Consider the following 22,050-nt stretch of genomic DNA (forward strand, 5'->3'; position numbering starts at 1 on the left):
CCAAAGCGCTTCACACTTCATTCAGTCATCCACCCATTCATACACACATTGACGCACTGACAGTGGTGAGCTACATTGTAGCCGCGGCTGCCCTGGGGCAGACTGACAGAAGTGAGGCTGCCATAGACCGACGCCACTAAGCCCTCTGACCACCATCAGTGGTCACCACTTTAGCCACGTTAGAAGGGTTTTGGCCCAATCTTCTTGGCAGAATTGTTTATTTCAGCCACATTGAAGAGTTTATATTACAGAATCCTAATTGGATTCAGACTAGGCTGCTCTGAAACCTTAATTTTTGGTTTTTGCCTTAGAACTCATTTATGGATGCAGTTTCTGTTGAACCGTGAACACTGACATTAACAGTGGCAAGTGTGGTTATTTTGTGTCATCCTGGATGAGTCATTGATGTACACTTGAAATAATTTTGATAGGCCAACCAGTCCTCAGAAGGTTCACTGCTGTTTCATGTTTTCTCCGTCTGTGGATAATTGCTCCTTCTGTGATTTGCTGGAATCCCAAAGCCTTAAAAATGGCTTTTTATCCCTTTCCAGACTGGTACATGTCAGGGACTTTGTTTCTCATCAGTTGTTGGATTTCCATAGATTAGGTCATCCTGTGTACCTTTTTGAGATTGTTTAGGCCCTGCTTACACAACAACATTATCTGCAGAAAGTGGAAAAGATTATTTGTGTTTCTTCTAAAAATGGCACAAGTTGAGACCGGGTTTCAGAGTGTAATGGTTTGAAAAAGTATGGGTCTCTATTGTCATGTAGACAGGAAAAATGGAATCTTTCTTACGGGAAAGCCTTGCGTCATGTGCAGTATGACTATAATAAGTAGCAATTAATGTGCACGCTCACAACATAAGTTCCGACCACAGAAGACGAAGATATCAACAATAACAATGGCGCCTTTGCAGAGTACTTACCTGTGCTGCTGACTCATTTGAATCTAACAATGGTTCTCCAGAAAAGTGCTAATGTTTTACCCCTTTTGTAAGCAGGAAATGTTTGCTCATGTTGAATTTGAAGAACATATCGCAAACTAGTGACGAGGCAGTGGAATTACACAATCTTCACGTCTGCTGTTCCCATGTGAATAGAGATTGTTATTAAAACGTTGTAGTGTAAATGTGTTAACAGAAATGGAAAAACATTTTCAATGGGTTGTTGTGTAAACAGGGCCTTAGTCTACTTCATGTTGTCAGACAGGTCCTCTTTCTCACATGGTGGTTTCAGGCCTGGTTGTGGTTAGTAAAATTAAACAAAGAAAACATGGTTAATCACAGTTAAATTATATTTTAACAAGAGGGGCGTTTACTTTTTCGCATAGGGTCAGGGTGGTTTGAACAGCTTTTCTTCTCTTAATGAATAAAAGTATTAAGAACCGTTTTGGATTTAATCTGGTTATCTTTGGGTGATATTGCAAATAATTTGATAATCCAAAATATTTATGTACAGGTCCTTCTCAAAATATTAGCATATTGTGATAAAGTTCATTATTTTCCATAATGTCATGATGAAAATTTAACATTCATATATTTTAGATTCATTGCACACTAACTGAAATATTTCAGGTCTTTTATTGTCTTAATACGGATGATTTTGGCATACAGCTCATGAAAACCCAAACTTCCTATCTCACAAAATTAGCATATTTCATCCGACCAATAAAAGAAAAGTGTTTTTAATACAAAAAACGTCAACCTTCAAATAATCATGTACAGTTATGCACTCAATACTTGGTCGGGAATCCTTTTGCAGAAATGACTGCTTCAATGCGGCGTGGCATGGAGGCAATCAGCCTGTGGCACTGCTGAGGTCTTATGGAGGCCCAGGATGCTTCGATAGCGGCCTTTAGCTCATCCAGAGTGTTGGGTCTTGAGTCTTTCAACGTTCTCTTCACAATATCCCACAGATTCTCTATGGGGTTCAGGTCAGGAGAGTTGGCAGGCCAATTGAGCACAGTGATACCAGGGTCAGTAAACCATTTACCAGTGGTTTTGGCACTGTGAGCAGGTGCCAGGTCGTGCTGAAAAATGAAATCTTCATCTCCATAAAGCTTTTCAGCAGATGGAAGCATGAAGTGCTCCAAAATCTCCTGATAGCTAGCTGCATGGACCCTGCCCTTGATAAAACACAGTGGACCAACACCAGCAGCTGACACGGCACCCCAGACCATCACTGACTGTGGGTACTTGACACTGGACTTCTGGCATTTTGGCATTTCCTTCTCCCCAGTCTTCCTCCAGACTCTGGCACCTTGATTTCCGAATGACATGCAGAATTTGCTTTCATCCGACAAAAGTACTTTGGACCACTGAGCAACAGTCCAGTGCTGCTTCTCTGTAGCCCAGGTCTGGGGAATGCGGCACCTGTAGCCCATTTCCTGCACACGCCTGTGCACGGTGGCTCTGGATGTTTCTACTCCAGACTCAGTCCACTGCTTCCGCAGGTCCCCCAAGGTCTGGAATCGGCCCTTCTCCACAATCTTCCTCAGGGTCCGGTCACCTCTTCTCTTTGTGCAGTGTTTTCTGCCACACTTTTTCCTTCCCACAGACTTCCCACTGAGGTGCCTTGATACAGCACTCTGGGAACAGCCTATTCGTTCAGAAATGTCTTTCTGTGTCTTACCCTCTTGCTTGAGGGTGTCAATAGTGGCCTTCTGGACAGCAGTCAGGTCGGCAGTCTTACCCATGATTGGGGTTTTGAGTGATGAACCAGGCTGGGAGTTTTAAAGGCCTCAGGAATCTTTTGCAGGTGTTTAGAGTTAACTCGTTGATTCAGATGATTAGGTTCATAGCTCGTTTAGAGACCCTTTTAATGATATGCTAATTTTGTGAGATAGGAATTTTGGGTTTTCATGAGCTGTATGCCAAAATCATCCGTATTAAGACAATAAAAGACCTGAAATATTTCAGTTAGTGTGCAATGAATCTAAAATATATGAATGTTAAATTTTCATCATTACATTATGGAAAATAATGAACTTTATCACAATATGCTAATATTTTGAGAAGGACCTGTACAAAAAAGAAGATATCCTTCAAAGTAGGGGGCCAATACCTGTTTTCAGCAGTGTCATATATTTCATAGAATCTCATGTGCAAGTCCATTGCAACTTGACTAGTAAAAAGGTTCAGTAAAGTTTTGTTAAAAGTGTAGCAAGAATAACAGTCAATGCACAGTCTGAACAATAACATGAAGTAATTGCTCCAAGTAAGAATGCCTTCTATAAATTCATCCTACTATACTAACAGTGATGATACAAAATGCAACTAATGCAAAAGACTATAGGTTTAGTATAGTGTTACATTTAGTATCATGGAGATGTTAGTAATGCAGTTACTTTAACAAGAAGGTTTTCAGACAGCAATATTTTATATGCATTTAAGGATAAAAGGAAGATTTACAGTCATAAAGGAAAGTACACCCTCTTTCATTTCTAGGGTCATCTCTTTATAGGGTTCTAAAATTATTTCAATCTAACCTTCTGTACGGAAAATGAACAACAGAATCAACTCTGCCATTATTTATGGCATTAGCTTTCATCCTTAATAGATGGAAGCAATTAGGGGATTCCATCTATGAAGCCTAAATGGAAAATCTCTGTTTAAAACTAAGGACACATCGTTATTAAGTAGCTTTAATTTAGGAACATCTCAGTGGCTGTTTACAGTTCACTTTGTCAGTCTACTGTGGAGGAATTTTTGCTCACTCTTATTCCCAAAATTGTTTCTGTCCTCGTTCAGGTCATCAGACATTTGTTTCCTCACAGCTCTTTTACAGTACCATTTCAATTACATTTGAAATAACTTGTGATGTGCCACTTCTATGCCTTTCTATGACCTTACCAGTCTCTCTGTATCTCTGTTGCAACCTGCCAATGACACTCTGACACTCTAAGCTCAGTGGTCACTTCCATCTGAGAATATCCTGTTTGAAGCCGTGCAATGGTGAGGTACTGTTGATAAATTGTTAGGTGTTTTCTTGGTCTTATGATGTCAAAATGTGAACAGCATGGTAAAGAGGACTGATTAAATACCAATTTTGATTGAACCAGGAAATTTATTGGTTGATTCATGGATCAAACACCTGTTGTGAATTTTGCCTTCAAGCTCATTAGAGAACATCAAGTTGTGTAGAAAGTACTGAAATATTGAGCCGTTGGAAAAGTTTAGAGAAAGTCACATTAAGTTCACCTTTAAAGGTGATGGTACATTTTAGGTTCATCCTGAAATTTCACCCGAAAGCCGAATATCCCTAACATTTTGTGAGTAGCTCCACAGAAACTGGTGTTTTCAAGCCTTTTATTATGATAATTTATTTCATAATAATTTTCTGCTTACAGCTAATAAAAACACAACATTTAAAATTACAATATTACATCAGACCAATAAAAAAACATGTTTAATACAGAAATGTGGGCTTAATGAAAGGTATCTTTAATACCTGCTTAAAGGTTATTTTCAACAAGTACTTTTAATCTGACAAACAAGCCTCATTGGAACTCATATTTTAATTAGCTAAATATGGATGTAGACATATTTTATAGTGGTTTAAATGACTGCAAGGTGCCAGGTTTTCTGCTTGCTAAACAAGCGCAAACGTTATGAGGTGTCGGTTTTCATATGCTGTTTTTACTCCTCATGATGCGGTGCATTATGGTGCAACATGTTTGCTTTGGCCTCATTTCTCCAAACGGACTTTGCTCTAGAAACCTTGAGTTTCATTTAAATGCAACGTAAGACATAATTTGTGCTGCTTTTTAGGGAGAAGCAGCTTTATTCTTGCAACTCTTTCAAACGGGCCATGGTTGTTGAGACTTTTTCTAATTCTCCTGTCATGAACTTCAACATTTAACATTCTAACTAAAGCTGCAAGAGTAGACATGCAACTCTGGCTTTTTGGACTTTTCTTGAGCATTGCATAGTCTAAAATAGGCCTAAATGTTCTGGGTCATCCTCTGCTGGGAAGGTTGCCAGCTGTCTTAACTGTTTTCCACTTGTGAGTAATTTTTCTTTGTATAGAATGATCAACTTGTGTACCCTTCAGGTTAGATTTAATGAGCTTAGAAGTAGGTTAAGACCAGATCGTTTTTCTCATATTGTAATGTGTCAAACTATATAAATGAAAGAGGGTATCATTTTACTGAGATTGTATGCTAAATATATCAACATGACCAGTACTGTTGTATTTCTAAGAAAGAAAGCAGACAAATGTATTTTTTGGGGGTTAAAATTCTTCCCGTGGAAGAGAAACAATAGAAATGACTGCCCATCTTCCCTTAAATGTTTTTTTCCTATTTCTGATAGAAATGCCTGTATTTTTATGATCATAGAACAGTCCACATATATAATTGCATAGTTATTAATCACACAGGTACATGGAACTGAAAACTTGATTTTATTGTCAGATTTCTGTTTATATAGATTTACTATATTCCTGTTTACATAAAGTATTTTCCAGCCAGCTCTACTGAATTAAATCTGTAAGAAATGTGAAAATGTTTTATTTTAATGAAAATGTAATACCGCGTTTGTATGTTTTGATGCCAGTGTTTGCTCGGCAGAACTTCCATAAAATTCCCCAATAAATGCGTATTTTAAGCCAGTGTTGCAGACTTCGTGGGGGGCTGACCTTGGTCACACTTTTTTCAGCCAAGACTCACTGATCAATTATGGGCTTTCCCAGCCTCCTCGCTGCCTGGCATATGGGCTCTTAAGGGCGCAGGAGTGGAGGAGAAAGAGGGCTATCATTTCATGTGGAGATCAGGGCCTACAGGCAGTGAATGGATGGATTTAGGGGGTGGGGGGCTGCGAAAAAGGGAAGGGGTCTTCGCTTGTAGCCAAAAGAAAGGAATTTCCCACAGATCAGGGAAGAGCCTTCTTTTTGGGGAATATTCATGATGAGGATGAGGAGGCATCATGAATTCATGTGTGTTTCTTTTACGGGATCATCTTTTTGGTAAACATTGATGTGTACAGAGCGGGGATGCCTTGCCTTCGATGGGTGTTTGCCATGTAGTTTTGCATAAAGTGTTGCCTCTCCACAGAGCAACATGGGTTTTGTGTACTCTCTGCTGTATTGCTTTTGTATCCATAGACGAACAGATGGAGAGTGGTGGTGACAAATAAAGAAGCTAAAACAAACACTCTTTCTTCCTCGCAGCTAGCTACTCTCCAAAAAAGATTTTCTCAAGCTTGTACTCAGATGTGTGGTTTTTCAGACATTGTAAACTTTTTTTTAATCTGCCTTTTAAACAGGTCTAGGTTGGCCACTTTCAAGATTTGGACAAGTGTAAATGGAATGTGTTCACACTCTCTTTGCTTACAGTGGCCCCTAAATTTCACATTAAATGGATGGTTCAGGAGTTTTGAAGTAAGGTTCTGTTAATAGGTTATTAGCAGTTATTATTTTAACCGTTATAGATAACTCTTTTGGCATCTTCATTTAGCATAAACTACATTAGTTGGTCCCAGAAGCTGAAGCTAATAGGTAGAACTAGAGGAACCAAGACCAAAACAGACTTCTGCTTTCTTAAAATGGCTCCAATCTCAAAAACATTATGGTACTATCTAGTGAACCTTTAAACCGTCATCATGTTGCTTTGGGTAGTTATGTTTACAGATTTTGATTATTATTTACATAGAAAAGCGCAGTGGTTCACCATCAACAATCGTCTTGTGTGAACCATGCTTAGAACATGTTACGCATTTCTGGTCTGAGGATGTAACTGAAAATAAGGCCATGCAACCATTAATAAAATAGCATTCACATTGGCCTGTGCTGCACTGCACTATTTTTTCAAATATGTTCTCTCTTGTCTATTTGTTTTTATAATTAACTTAACCATTACAGTGATTTCATTTGAATAGTAATTTATATTCCACCAGGAGGTGGTAATAATATTAAGATAAGGAACCTAAACATTTTAAAGAACCAGAACAAGATTCTCTGAAAATAATTGTAGCTTGTGTTTTTTTGAGACAGTTTGCTCTTTGATTGCCAATTTTAAACTTCTTCAGTTTACAATTGAAATTCAACTCAAACAGAATAAGGACAAAGTAAGACCAATGTGGGAAAAAAGAAAAAAAAAAGGTCTTCTTTTCTGTTGGGGTTTCCAGCACACAGAAAGCGATACGTGGCCTCTCCTTCACTGTTGACCTTTGGATAACCCTCAAACCACAGACTTTAAAAATCACAGATCTGAAAGCTTTTATTAAAATTCTCAGCTTTTCGCACAAAATGTTAGCATGTGGACAGGGGATGCAAACACAGCAGTATATTTTAGCAAACTGTCCAGGATTGTATGAGCAGAGCCATAGCCCACTGTAATAGCTGTTCAAAACATTGCTGTTATATCAGTTACTCTGACTGGAAATATTCTGTTTTTGGTACATGTTTCACACGAGAAGGTCCATTCTGGGGCATTGCCTCCATCTGATGTTAGTTTGAAGGTTCATGAAATAGTGATCACATAAATTGCATGAGGTTTTGAGAATAAAGTTGTTTTAAGATGTAGAAATCCATTTTGGTCTGTTCCTAATCTGGATTTATACTAAATAAAGATGCCAAGAGAGTTATCCACTGCCGGTACAATATTAATTGCTTATAACCTTTTAACAGAAGTGAAATATAAAAATCCTGAACTAACCCTTGAGGCCTTTTTCATCAATTCTTCAATTTATACTTTTTTTATAGTTTCTTGTTGCCAAATGAGACAACCTTTTTTGATTAATAGCTGGGACGTAAGGCCAACCTGATGCTCACATACCACTGGCCTATTTTACAGATGATACAAAAGCAGCCACGTCTGTTAAAAGGTCTGTGACCCACCAGCTGGTCACAAAGCCCCTCTCCTCCCTAATGTCCCCCTGAGCATCGGCGCCTTACCCAGGCCCTCATGGCATCGCTGTCCCCCTTCATTTATCAGCCCTTCTTGGCCTGAATGGGCTCTGTGGTTGGTCAATAAATTCGGTGATTCAGGGGGTGGACAGTTGCAGCCATGTTAACATTTGTTCACAGGCTTGTTGGAGGGATGGGCCCCGCCCAGCCGCTCTTTGTCTCCCGTGGTCCCTCATCAGGTTAGAAGTCAATGGAGGGCCTTGTGTGGAGGTGGCTGGGGCATGGATGGAGCCGCCTCTCACATGGTGTTCACACAGGGGAGGACTGGTTTGGATCACTGTGACACTTGTTAGTGTGGGGCCACACAATATTGCCTGGTTGCCTGTCTTGCTCTCCCTGAGGGCCTGAGCAATCTTCGGAGCTTAAAACAAACTAATGGCTGAGGCTGCAGACTTGCAGTGGAAGTAAGATGAGCTGCACTCACAGTCCTTGCAGTGACCATGCTGAAAAGGAGCACACAAGTCTATCTCACGATCTCACTTTACAGATGAGCCTCACAATAAAATGAGGTCAGGCCTTTATTTGCAGTTATGGTAAAGCCACTTGTTAAAACTTGGCATAGAGTAGAACTTATACACTTTTGTGTCTCCTAAAGATGTCACATTGTTGCTACATTTTCGCCCCTTTGTAAAGATCAACTGAGCCCATACATGGGAGCACCCAAAGCCAAAGAAAAGCGACAGAAAGCCATAGATAAGGCAACACACAAACAGTGGAGGGGTTTAGGAGATGGAAAACAGAGGACAGAAAAAGACGCTCTGTGACTGAAGAGGGACTTAGAGACATGACTGAAGTCTGACTGTCATGAGAAGATGAGTTTCCATGGCCACCCAGTAGCCACCCAGGAAGCATTTAAGCAGGGGAGGCTTGGGGGTTCTGGGTTCTGGGCCCAAGCTGGTGAATCACACACATCAACCAGGGATTATGTGCATAAGTGATGAGCGCTAAGCTGGCAGGTGAAGAAGGGAGGCCCTGGGACAAGGAGCACGGCATCCCTCAGGACAGCAATGTCCCAGTAAGGATGATCTGCTATGTGAAGGGGACTCTGCCAGAGGTCCTCGAGAGCTGAAAGGGCATCCCACAGGCAGCTTTCACACCGTAAGTGGCCATAACGCTGGTCTTGTGAGTCATCTTGAGTGGCAAGAATGGGGAATCTTTACGTTCAGAACTGCCAACACAAACACTCATGGATATGGACTGAGCTTGCAAAAGGATAAGCCCCACATGGTAAGGCATCTTCAATGCTCTCGCTGAGTGGAGCTTTTGGCCTGCAGCACATATAAAAGAACAGAGGTTAGTTTGGCGTTCGTTTCAAGACAAGGAGCTCTTGTTTCTCGCCAGGATCAACAGGTTTGCCGGTTGTTCTGATGCAGGGAATCAACCCTCATAATACGCATGGCCTTACAGGAATGTGTTTGAACTTTGGTGGCACAAAGAAATCACATTCCCGTGGTGGCACGGAAAGAAAATGCACAGTTCACCAACCTACTCCCAATATCTTTTCAAGACGATGGTATCCCTGAACAGATTAACATGTAAATACACTTAGATGCTTTGACAATGCACTGAAATGCATATAATCTACATGCTAACAAGCACTTTAAAGAGCTGCCACGACTGAATGTGGTTTAAGCAACACTTTCATGTCTGGGTTTTAAAAATTAAACGTGAGGCCTCTCTAGGAATCTTGAAAAGCGTTTTTTTTAATTTGTTGAGGGATAGGGTGATGGCTGGATTTCCTTTTCAAAGGGAGTTTAATAGGGCTTCAGTCTCATTGTCTTTGCCTCCAAGCTGAACATATAAATGCTGTTTTTTCCCCCTTTTATGAAGGACCTCACCATGTTAGATGACAGATGGAAGGTTGTGATGGTGAAATACCAGTTACTACAGTGCCAGTTTTCCTAAGCAGCTTCTCCTGACATAGCAAAGCATCCCTCCTGAAACCCATCACCTGACTCGGAATAAGCTGACTCGAATCTTCTCAGGTTGTTGACAAACATGAACCTGGATGAGTCTACTAATCTCCTGCTCCTTTATGCACTGTTTATTGCCGTATAAACTGGACTGAATGGATTAAAAAAACTAAACCTCTGTTTTCAGCCTTCTCTTATCTCACCAAGGGTTTAATCTAATGCCCTTTACCCTTTCTACATCCCTGCCTGAGCTAAACTCGACCATATTTTTGATTCAGCACATCACCATGGCGACCAATTATTTCCCTTCCTCGAGCTCCCACCCTCAGCTCCTCTCCTCCATTGACACAGCTACCTCCTCCCTGTCTCTACGATTTTTTTTGTCTAAATAAAACAAAGCAGAGCCTGAATGTGCTCTGAGGTAGGTAAATGTATTCAGTGACATCAGCCAGGACGAGTCTATTCTGCCAGATTCCTGTTCCACTTGTTTCCAGCCTTGTCTGGGGGCTGGACACTCTGTTGAGCCTATTGTGCCATGTGTATTCCACACAGGCCTGCAATTAATAGAGGCCTTGTCTAAGGCTCCTGGAGCAGAAACTGCTATTGGGGAGGGGGGACAAAAGGCAGGCAGAGACGGGGGCTGGGAGTTGCCAAGGGAGCAACCCCTCCCTTTCGTCTTTATGGGGGAATTATAAGGGAGAAGGAAGGATGAAGAGAGAAAGCGAAGCACTGGATTGAGATCTTTAAGTGATCCCTTCTGTCTGCGCCCTCCCCTCCTGGCCTGAGATGTTTTCATACTAGCCTCTGAAAGGGAGTCCTTGCTGTATTTGATGATGAGGATGATCATTTCACTGCCTGCATGGTGGGGTGCTTGCTGACTGGGTGGGAGGAAGAGTAAGCCAAGGCTGAACTGATAAACCAGGTGATGAGAGAAGTGAAGCTGTTGGCACCTTGCAGCTGGATGCAATGAGACATCAAATTTTATGCATTCTTATTTGACGTTTGGTCTCTTTGGTCACTAAGAGATACTATAATTTTGGTCGTCTAAAAGTTTAAGTCTCATATCATTGTGGAGGAATTCTGGTGCAGTCTTCTTTATGTACATTGCAGTTTGTGTCAAGCTTCAGATGTTGAGCAGGTGGTCTCACATTGGACTTGCTTAGGCTTATACTGGCATTTATGGTGGACTAAATAACTGCAAAGTGTCCAAGTCCTGTAGCTTCTAAGCAAGCCTAAATAATCGCCCCTCCAGCATCATACTTCACAGTTGGCAGGAGGTTGACATGTGTGCAGACATCTTTACTCATCTGTCCAGAGGGCATTCCTCCAGACGTCTTGTGGAGCAATGCCTTAAATATAATTTTCCTTTGTTTTTCTAATAAAGAAGAGGCTCTAAAAAAGCTGTAGTCGTTCAGTCTTTTCTAATTGCCCTTTTTGGAACTTTAACATTAAATCTGCAAACTTAGATCTATAGACACTGACAGATCTCTTGGAGTTTTGCAAATTCTTTGGTTATGGCATTATTTGACCTTGGAGTAAATTTGCTGAGATGCCCAATAGGAAGATTAGTAATTGTCTTAAATGTTTTCCACGTGAGTAAAATGTTTTCTGTATGGAATGATGGACTACAAATGGCTTGGAAACCTAAGTATAACCCTTCCCAGATTGATGGGAAGAAACAACTGTGTGCCTGAGGTAATTGAATAGTCCACGTGCTTGTGTTTTTCTACACTTGAGGTTAGACTAAAGACCAAATCATTTGATTATGCCCCGATATGTAAACCCTAGAATTTTAAGTTTTTAATTGAAATGTTTACATTCTTTTCCTCATTTGTAGTTATAGTAAAGTCACTATTCGATTAAACTTTTGACCAAAAAAGAGCACTGATAAAAACACTGGAAGTCCAAAGACATCTTTTTTTATGGGTGTTTAAAGCTAACCAGCCCTTATCTTTAAATTTTACTTTTTAGGTCCTAGATCTCAAAGCTTAGCCTAAACAAAGACATGGCTAGTTGGATTGATTAAATACATGTGGTGGTTGAAAGGTGATAGATTGAAAACCTATCACCTATTAGCTTTTCCTTGTAACTTCTACAAACCCCTTAAAACTTCTATGGTTTCGAAAAGTTGAGGACTTCCAACATGTGTTTTACGGCTCACCTTGCTTACAGAAGACGATTGATGATCAAATTTAGCAAGGTGGGGCAAGGAAGAAATTAGGAGAGGGTTTGTAGCACTTGAGTCAGTAAAAAACATGAATTTTGTAGTTTTTTGTCAGTGCAGAAAAGTTTTTCTAGCAGGCTGATAGAATGATTGCAGTAACAAAGCAAGTAAGCTTTACATTTTTAAAGATTTTGAAAGTTAGTTTGTTTTTGCATTTTGAGTAGACAGATTTATAAAAGCTACAAAAATGCACTCCACATTCTTCCTGATACACGGAGGCTCTTTCTGATATAGTTTGGATTTGAGTCACAGCTTATGATTTGGCATGAAATTAATAAACTCTTCCTGTGTTTTTCATTGCATTTGACCATCTCTTGTTCAAAATCTAACACATTTACACTGGTCAGACCTTAATTAAAAATATTTTCATTGGAAAGAGATTCTTTAAAAGATAATTTGAGATTTTTTTTTTACCTTTATGCCATTTGGTAAAATACTAAAAACAGAAATTAGATTGAAACAAGATTGAGAAGCACAATATATAGACTGGTCAAACCTGGACATAATCATTCTACAGTGGGCAGAAAAGTGTTAAATCATTTCAGTTTGTGAAATTCTTGCTATGAATCAGAAAAAGGCAGACCCAAGATTCAGCCAGACACAGTACTGAAAGTTTAAAAGGTTTATTCAGCCACAGGAAAACGTCACACAGGTAACACTCCATCACAGCTTCCAGGAATCACTGAGGGATTAGTGACTTGTAGTCTCTCCAGATATTGCAGGGATCAGAAAAGTCACTAACCTGCTTTTGTCTTGAGTGGAACTTGAAACCCAGAGGGGAAACCTCAGTGGGCAGCAGGCGGTGATCTCCACAGCTCAGGTAAGAAGTGACTCCAGGCTGAATAATCCGAGGGCTAGGCTGGCTCAATAATCCAAGGACAGAAACAGGGTCAACGATCGGAACAAGAGGCATCAGGCAAGGGGCAGGCAGAGGCATAAACCAGATGCAGGAAACAAGGTCGACAACCAAAATCCAAATAGTCCGACAGGGAGCAGGCAGAGGCATAAATCCAAAAGGCAAGGCAAGGTCAAGAACAATGATCAGACAGGAAGGAACGCTGGATATCTACTCAGACAATGGCTTTCAAAAATCTGGCACGTCTGCTTGTCAGAGTCAGTATATATCAGGGAAGACACAGGTGTTTGGCATTCCACAGATTGCACTACACTGCAGCAGCCACCAGGTGCATCTCATCTACTGATTGCAGCCAGGGAGACAGGGTAGAGCAGACGTGCCAGAATCATAACAATTCTTCCTCTACATATGAACAAAGGGGAACCTCCAAGTTTCTCACAATTTTTATTGCAATGCGTATCTAATCAATCTCTCTGTAAACCTTTATTCCATCCACTCAACCATTCACCCACCTACCCATCTGTCTGTCCATCCATCACCTTCGCTGTCTGTCAGTCTACATTTTGATACCTTGCATTCCATAACAGAGTTCACATTATAAAGATTAGCAAATAAAAACCTAAATAAATCAACTTTTTCAAGTTAGACCAATTTAAACGTGTGCCTTTTTCTTTTTTTTAAATTATCAAATGTTATCACAGAGAGCCCAAATAAAGTCAGGATTAATTCATGTCCCATCTTGGACTCTACCAGTTCCCTAAGGCCTTTTCATGCTCTCTGGTGCCTCCCATTTCAAGTTCCCACACTGATACAGATCAGGATTGTACGGCAAACCCCACGTCTTTATCACTATCTGCACAATAAAGGGCGGTTTGAGGCAGTCAGCCAGCCTGCAGAAAACAATGCTGATAGGATATAATTTATAGTAGTTTTTGCCTTTCCAAAATGTTTAAATTAGCCTAAAGCATTTGCTTTAAAAAAGAGGCCTGCACACTACATGTGATTCTGCGAGAGGGACTAATTATTGGTGCATTGAAAGAAATGGGGAAATAAACTATTTGAATTGTTTTTCTGTATTGTTTAATTGCAAAACAATAATGATAATTATAGTTTTTTTTTGTTAAGTCACCTGATTTGATCCATACCTGACCGATCCTGATTTTTCTTGTCCTAAAATGGAAATAAATGTTGGTTTAGTTTTAAACCATGTAAGATTTGTATTAAGGGAATATAGTCTGTTGTGTTCATGTTAGTGCCTGAAGCAGAGAAGCCAGCAGTCCTTGAAGTTCATCTTGCTCAGACAAAGTGGAAGCTGTGGAGGTAAATAGTGACCTGCATCTTGGGTCATTTCACCTCTGAAGGTTTAAGAGCTTCAGAAAGAAGGCTTGAACTCAATCAGGGAGGACAGGGGAGTCAAATGATCAGCCAGAGCCTGAAAGTTGTTTCTTGAGGTCCGAATAGCCGGTGCACTGAGATATAATCTGAAGTGTGTAGTGGGAGGAAAGTTGACCTTCTAATGCTGAAAACAACTATGATAGTTTTAGAGGAATACACCTACAAAATGCAGTAATAAACTACAACAGAATCCACCTTAGTATGAAAAACACACTTTGAACATTATGGGGAAAATGTAGTTTCAGGTCATATTTTCCAAATCCAAAGGAATAAACGCTTAACGAACAAGGGCATTTTCTGGATTGTAAAACAAAACTCAATTAGGACTTTTGTCCCCGCTTGCTGTAAATGTTTCAGAAAAATTAGGAGCAGGTGTGGAAAAAATATGAAGACAAGAATACTTTTAGATAGATGTGTATCTAACACGGATATCTGATTATATTTAAATGTTTCAAAAATCTGGCACGTCTACTTGTCAGAGTCAGTATATATCAGGGAAGACACAGGCGTTATGCATTCTTATATTAGAGAGGAAGTGTTATAGGCCATAGAAAGGACAGGCCTCATGTCTTCATTTACATAAGGCCTTCAGTGTGTGACCGTTTTTACATCCAGGGCTGCATCACTCAGCGACTCATGAAGAAGTACAATTGTGACCTATAGGGTAAATAAAAAACAAATACGTACACTAAACACAAAAGTAACTTGATTTCTCTAAAACTATAGACAATATGTTAATTTTAACCATGTTTTATGTGTAAATCTTAAAATTTTTTCAGATACAGAAAAATTGTTTAATAACTGTGAATGTTACATTTTTCTCCAAACTATATTTGCTTTTAATCTATCCTAGTTTGCTACAGCTCTCTGTCTAACTTCTATATATTAAAGCATATTTGGGAAAGCTTTCGGATCCTTAAAGGTATTTTACTGATAGCTTGTTAGATGGGAGGAAATTCCAAACCAAAGGATAAACTCTTATAGGTTTTCATTATAATGAAGATAATGAGCACAGAGAATTTCCATTTGACTGCATTATTGTAATGTTCATTGATCAGAAGCTGCTCTAGGTTAAAATTTCCTAGTAAAACATAGAATAATTTGCAAAAATTTTTCATACCATTGAACTTCTTCCCATTTTGTCATATTGTTACATCCAAAAACTTTATTTGGATTTTTTCCAAGACGATGCCTCTAAATCAAATTCAGTGTATTCAGCTGCTTTCAGAAGTCACCTAATCAGTACCAACATAAATGCAGCTGTTTTGTTTCTGGACTCAGAGGTTTGTTAGAGAACATAACGGAACAAATAGCATCATGGAGACCAAGGAACACTGCAGACAGATCAGGGAGGAAGTTCTGGAAAGGTTTGTGGTAAACAACATCAGCACAGTAAAACATAGTGGTGGCAGCATTCTTAGGTAAGGATGTTTTTTAATTTTTTTAATCAGCAGGGACATGTAATTCAAGTCATTTCAGTTTATTTATATAGCACCAGTTCCAGAAGGATTTTCTTCTCAAATCACTTTACAATTCATATCCAAAGATATATAATCATATCAAACATATCCTATAGAAAGATTCAGTTTCGACAGATTCCAGGCTAGTCAGAGTTGGATGGAGCTGAGTACAAGGCAATAGTGGAAGAAAACCTGTAAGCGGATGTAGAAGATTTGAAACAGTAGCAGAGGTTCATCTTCAAAGCTGGCAGAACCATATCCCAAAAGACTTGCAGCAGTCGTACTTTCTGCTGCAGGTGGTGTTACAAACTATTCACTCAGGGGGTTGAATACACATTCACGAGAAACTTCTCAGATTTTATTTGTAGTTTATTGAAAAACCTGTATTATCTTCCTTCGACTTTACTACCATGAGATGGTCTTTGACATAGATGCCAATAATACACAGACGTATGCGGTTGTATGTAGACAAAATGCCGAATACGTAACATAAACAGTAAAAACGACGCTGCATGTTATTAATGACATTTACATATTTATTTCTAATTCTTCAACGCTAATTTAACAGGTCCACGTAAATCTATCAGTAATCCGACCGACAGGTAGCCAATGAGAGCGCCCTGCCGCACGAGCCTGCGCCTCCCCGGCACAGCATCCCGCGCGCTCATTGGACGGGCGGAAGGAACCCTGAGATGTTACACGAGCCGCTCGCGTGCAGGCCGTGATTCTATAAATACCGAGCCGAGCGATAAAATCCAAAGTGAAACAGTTTGGCTCGGACACGCAGCGGACTGCAACCCTGAAGGCTGCCAGGAGACGGCGGAACTCTTAGCTTTTTGTTGCTCCTCGCTTGGCTGCCGTCATTAACTGCTGACCTGAAGATGCCAGCCGGTACTTTCGAAAGAGCATCTCCATCTGCCGTGGCAGCTATCCCGACCAGAAGCGACTCCACACCAGGGAAACCTCGCTCTCTGTCAGAGAACAGAAAGGCAGGCTTTCTTTAGCGCGTATTGTAATTACAGGTGTAATAACTTTATAGTAACAATACTAACTGCATTTTACTTCCCCATCAAAGTCCTCCAAACCAATTATGGAGAAGCGGCGACGCGCTCGCATCAATGAGAGTCTGGGTCAGCTGAAGACCCTCATCCTGGACGCGCTCAGGAAAGACGTAAGAGTCTGAGCGATGATGATGACTTTACCAAATGTAATGAGCAACTTTAGTACATAGCTGCACTGCTTTTGTCTGCAGAGCTCCAGGCACTCCAAGCTAGAGAAGGCGGACATCCTTGAGATGACCGTGAAGCACCTGAGGAACCTGCAACGGCTTCAGATGACAGGTAGCCACATAAACTCACTCTCCCAGTTTTAGGTTGTTACTAAGAATTCATCTTCGGCATCTCTTGGATGTGCAATTTTCGATTGTTATCGTGTTGCTTAGAAAAGCCAGTAATTACTGAATTAAGAAAATTACAATGATAAAACAGACGGTTAGAATTTAACTAATAAAACTACATTTACAATGTACAAATCACATTTTGATAGATTTTTACCAGTATTTCTCTGTGGCGATTGTACAAGTTTAACAGCTACGACACATACTACATTAATTTGTTATTTAACTTAACTAATTTATTTTACTTTTAATTAATTAAGATCATTTAACTTAAATTCCTACTTAAATTGCTCCAATAAATAAGGAGGGGACCGTTTTGTTTTAAAACGACTGAAATGGTAGATACAGCAGGCAATATTTCTCAGTTTATATTTTATTAATCTAATGGAAGCTCAAAACATCTGACTAAACAACAAGTTAATGACGCATATTTAAAATGTCTGTTGTTGGTTTTCAGGTACCACTCAGATAGTTTTTCTGCAGATTTGAGTTTTCTAATCTTTGTGTATGTTGGAAAAAAAATCTGACTAAATATAACGAAACAAAGTGAAACGAGTGCCTCGTGGTTATGAATCTCAGCTTCCTTTCAACTTTGACTTCATTAATATTAATGCCATGCTTAAATTAGCATAAGTCTTATTGCAGTTCTAAACTTTTACAAAGTTGTAGTAATTATTCATAATTCAACCCATATAAACATGTCAGCTTTAATGTTGGATGCCACACACAATGTTTGAAAATAATGGTTCACTATTACTTACAAACTGTTGGGCTTGATTAAAATAAAACTAAACTCATAGCTCATTTTCAACAGCCTCCAAAATTATTTTATACAGTGTGTTTCATTATTGGCACTATAAATGTACCGGATAAAAAAACAATGAACAGAACAGAAACAAAACTGAACTGAACTGAACTGAATTGAATTGAACTTTATTTTTAGTCTTTTCTGTCCAGTTTGGGTGTAATGTGTTTGATATGTATTTGGTTGTTTGTTTGTTTATGTCTCACCGTTTCTCCATTTACTAACATTTTTCTTCTTCTCTAGCTGCGTTAAACACAGACCCATCCATCCTGGGGAAGTACAGAGCTGGATTCAGTGAGTGCGTCGGAGAGGTTACCCGTTTCCTGTCCACGTGTGAAGGGGTCACTACAGAGGTGAGAACCCGCCTCCTTGGTCACCTTGCAGCCCGTGTGACCCAGATTAATTCCGTGAACCTGCACGGACCTCACCTCGGAGACCTGGGACAGACCAGTGGTACGCAGATCACAGCGTCTTCGAGCCCACGGGTGCCGCTCAAAGGTGGCTCGGTTTCCCCTGAAGCAGTAAAGCTGTATGGGGGCTTCCAGGTTGTGGCATCACCAGATGGACAGTTTGCTTTTTTTATTCCCAGTGCAGCTCTCGCGCCTCTGAGTGTAAAACACAGCCATCATGTGTCACCTGTGGTACCTGCGGTCACCTCAGACTCTGTGTGGAGGCCGTGGTAGGAACCATAGAGGGGGAAAAAGGACAATGAGACAATAAATAATATTTTTTGTACATAATATACATATTTTAGGGAACATTTCTTAACATATTGTTTTATCAACATTTGTGTTTGTATTCAAGCATAGGAAGAGATGTTTCTCTGCCTCTTCGCCTTAATCGGCATATTCAATTCTGGTCAGTCTTGAAAGGCACTGTATGTTCATGAATAAATAAAATGTGGTATAATGTGTGAAAATGTATTATTTAACACAGTGTGACTTATGAAACTGAGCTACAATTTGGCCTTATTTCAGACCTGTGGAAAAAAGCCATCTGACCATATCACCCTCATGCATTATTTCCCACACTTGATTTTCTACTTTGAAGTTCTCTGGCTGTATTCAATATTTATTTAAAGAGGTAAAGATCCTGAAACACTGCAAGCACACAGAGAAGAGTGGGATTGGGTCTACAGATGTGTGCACGCAGATCTGTGCTCCCGCCAGATCTAAAATGTTACAATAGAAAAGGTTTGATTCTAATCTTGAAATGCAGCTAAATGTCCCATCCTTATGAGGCAAAGTTAGCTTTGATCCAATGTTTTGACTGAGTTTGTGCTTTTAAGACTCAGGAGGGTCAGTGTAGTTGTTGTCTATCATTAGTTGGACTGTACGTCCCAACATGATATATGAAGCTGGGGGCATATTACACAACTTTCACAGTCTGCTCAGATAAAAAAAAAAAACTAGATGTTCGCAATAATAGACCGGTTTTTGTTTCATGATCGAAAGACTGAAGATTACCCTCCTAACAATTGGACCTGCTGAGGGATCACAGCCTACAGGATTTTTCAAACCACCTAAAGCCAACTGGGCGTATCTCAATCACTCAATCACAGGCTCGCAGGCCATTTGTGGCCTTTGGCCTGATTTTATTTGTGGCCCCAGATCCGCAGTTCAAGAATGGTGCATATAACAGACAAGCCAAAAGTGTATGCTAAATTAGAACCAAATTTAAATCCTTTTATCTTAGGTTCAACAAAAGTTTTCAAAGAAAGAATGACCCAAATCCTTTTTTAGTTGCTAAGAACAGACAAGAAAATTCCAACATTTTTTTTAATTAAAAACATAATATTTTTGACAACAATTTTGGCTCATGTGGCAATAAGTTTGGAGACCACTAGTTCAAGAATAAACAAAAATACCAGTAGGTGGCAATAATAGTGAATATTCTCAGAATACGGACAGGCTAAATCTTTCTGCTTCACCCTAAAATGAAAGAGAACGATAAACAACTTCTAATATAATCTGAAATATTTTATTCAGAATTGTCAGTTTCTTTAAGTAAGCCAAACTGAACCACTTTATTTTATAAATTACTGATACCTGTTAATGTAAAAGCATTTTGTCTTTACATTCAAAATTTAAAATATTTGTTTTATTTTAAAAAGGCCCTTCATTATTTACTGTATTTTAGTCTTAAATATCAGGGTCTCTGCTTTGTTTGTTCTTGCTTATTCTTTTATATCAATATGTGATTGTTTACTTTTATAGCACCATTCATATATAATGTAATCCAAGGTGCTTTCCAGGACATCAGAGAAAAGACAACGAGAAAATAACAAAGCATAAGCATCAAAGCATTGCATAAAAGAAGCACACGTTAAAATACAGATATTAAAGACATAAAAGAAACATGTCTACATCAGTTGATTAATCGGATTCTTTGATCAAAAGCTGCTGTAAACAAAAATGTTTTCAGTCCTCATTTAAGGGAACCAATGGTTTTTGCACATTTCAGGTTTTCAGGGAACTTGTTCCAGAGCTGAAGAGCATAGGAACCAAATGCTGCCTCACCTTGTTTAGTTCTGGTCCCTGGAACACTGAGTAACCAGGTCTCTGAAGGTCTGAGGGGTCCACATGGTTCAAACATCAGAAGCAACATAGAAATGTATTTCAGTCCAAGACAATTTATAGGCCAACAGCAGAATTGGAAATTCTATTCTAAAAAGGGTGATGTTTTAAGAACTAATGTCTTATGATCCATTTTCCTGGGGTTGGTCAGGTCTCTGGCGCCAATGTTTATGATGAACTGCAGTAGTTTCATTGATTGTTTTTGCAGACACTGTATAGACATCTTCGTAATAATCTAATCTACTGAAAAAGGCATGCACCAGTTCTTCTGTGTCTTGTTTTCCAAGGAAATCCTTAATGCTGGAATTTTTTGAAAGATGTCAGACATTTGTGGTTGTAAAAGATTGGATTTGAGTCCAAAACTACACCCAGGTTCCTTGCATGCTCTGTGATCTTCACCCACACTGAGCCACGTTAAGCGCTGATTTTGATCTTCACATTTCTCACACTAAAAACAATGGTTTCTGTTTGCATTAAGCTGAGGAAAATTGTGTCCCATTCACTCATTTCCATTATGGACACACTGACTCAGCGAGTGTAGTGGAATAGGATTAATTGGTGAGACTGAGATATAAAGTTGTGTGTCATCAACATACATATGGTAAGAGATGTTATAATCTGTAGTCTGAGCTTGGGGGATCATCCAGTTGCTAAACAAAAGTGGCACGGGAATGGACCCTTGAGGAACCCCACAATTCATTTTCAACCAGATGTATAATTACCAAATGACAGAAAGTAGTCCCTGTCTGCCAAAACAAATCTGAACCAGTTTAGCAAAGTACCAGGTTTAGGTTGCAAGTGAACTGTTGCATGACTGTAGTTTTGGTTGTTTCGCATGTAATGGAGTGGTCTTCCATGGAATTTTATACCAACCATGCATAAATTCTTACCTGCCACAGGCACGTTCTCTAGCAACCATTTATCAATTCGTACCTACCAGGGAGATGTTTCATAAGGGCCATGCATCATGGTACTTGCCCCAGGCCTGTTTCTGGCCAACATGCATAAATTTAAACCTTCCAAGGGATTTTTTGTACTGATTTTTCACCACTTTGTTACTGCTTTGAGGATGTTTCATACTGATCAAGCATCAGTGATACCAACCAAGAAGATATTTTACTGACTCGTGCCTGCCAAAGAAATGTTTAGTCCATATGTCAGCTCATACCTATCATAGACACATTTCGCTCTGAACCAGCATCAATTCATAACTACAACAGTACTCTTTTGTACCTGCTTTGACGACTGATCACAACCCATAGTATGGAAAACATGGTTTTATGACTCCAATATGATCAACTAGTAGGCGGTTGGTAGATGGGTTATTTTTTTCAGTCAGGGTCACATTTCAAAAGTCAGCTGGTCCAAATAGTATCACAGCCAAAAATAATGGCAACCAGGTGTTTTCAGAAAAGTTATACAGAAATGAATTATTTGTGATATTTCAGCATTTTTGAATAATCTGCATCATTAATGAAAATACTTAACTACAAAGAAAAACAAATTGAAATGCAAAGT

General features: G+C 39.5%; 1 protein-coding gene across 3 annotated transcripts; it reads left to right on the top strand.

Moving 5' to 3' along the window:
- Window positions 1-15,625: 15,625 nt before the first annotated feature.
- LOC124870353 (transcription factor HES-1-like) lies at window positions 15,626-18,868 on the top strand. 3 transcript variants are annotated; one of them, XM_047368997.1, is made up of 5 exons: window positions 15,626-15,662; window positions 16,324-16,744; window positions 16,831-16,926; window positions 17,008-17,095; window positions 18,200-18,868. In XM_047368997.1, the coding sequence occupies exons 2-5, from the start codon at window positions 16,637-16,639 to the stop codon at window positions 18,637-18,639; spliced, it is 732 nt and encodes a 243-aa protein (XP_047224953.1). In that variant the 5' UTR covers window positions 15,626-15,662; window positions 16,324-16,636; the 3' UTR covers window positions 18,640-18,868. The 3 variants fall into 3 exon arrangements, with proteins under 3 accessions (XP_047224953.1, XP_047224952.1, XP_047224951.1); XM_047368996.1 differs by having other exon boundaries at window positions 15,638-15,716; XM_047368995.1 differs by lacking the exon at window positions 15,626-15,662 and having other exon boundaries at window positions 15,788-16,744.
- Window positions 18,869-22,050: the final 3,182 nt, after the last annotated feature.

Source organism: Girardinichthys multiradiatus, chromosome 6 (genome assembly GCF_021462225.1).
Source record: "Girardinichthys multiradiatus isolate DD_20200921_A chromosome 6, DD_fGirMul_XY1, whole genome shotgun sequence".
Lineage (NCBI taxonomy): Eukaryota > Metazoa > Chordata > Actinopteri > Cyprinodontiformes > Goodeidae > Girardinichthys > Girardinichthys multiradiatus.

Coding starts and splice junctions, on each gene's coding strand:
- LOC124870353 (XM_047368997.1), top strand. CDS start 16,637: ATGCCAGCCGGTACTTTCGAAAGAGCATCTCCATCTGCCGTGGCAGCT. Junction 16,745..16,830: donor CTCTGTCAGAGAACAGAAAG/GCAGGCTTTCTT, acceptor TCCCCATCAAAG/TCCTCCAAACCAATTATGGA. Junction 17,096..18,199: donor GCAACGGCTTCAGATGACAG/GTAGCCACATAA, acceptor CTTCTTCTCTAG/CTGCGTTAAACACAGACCCA.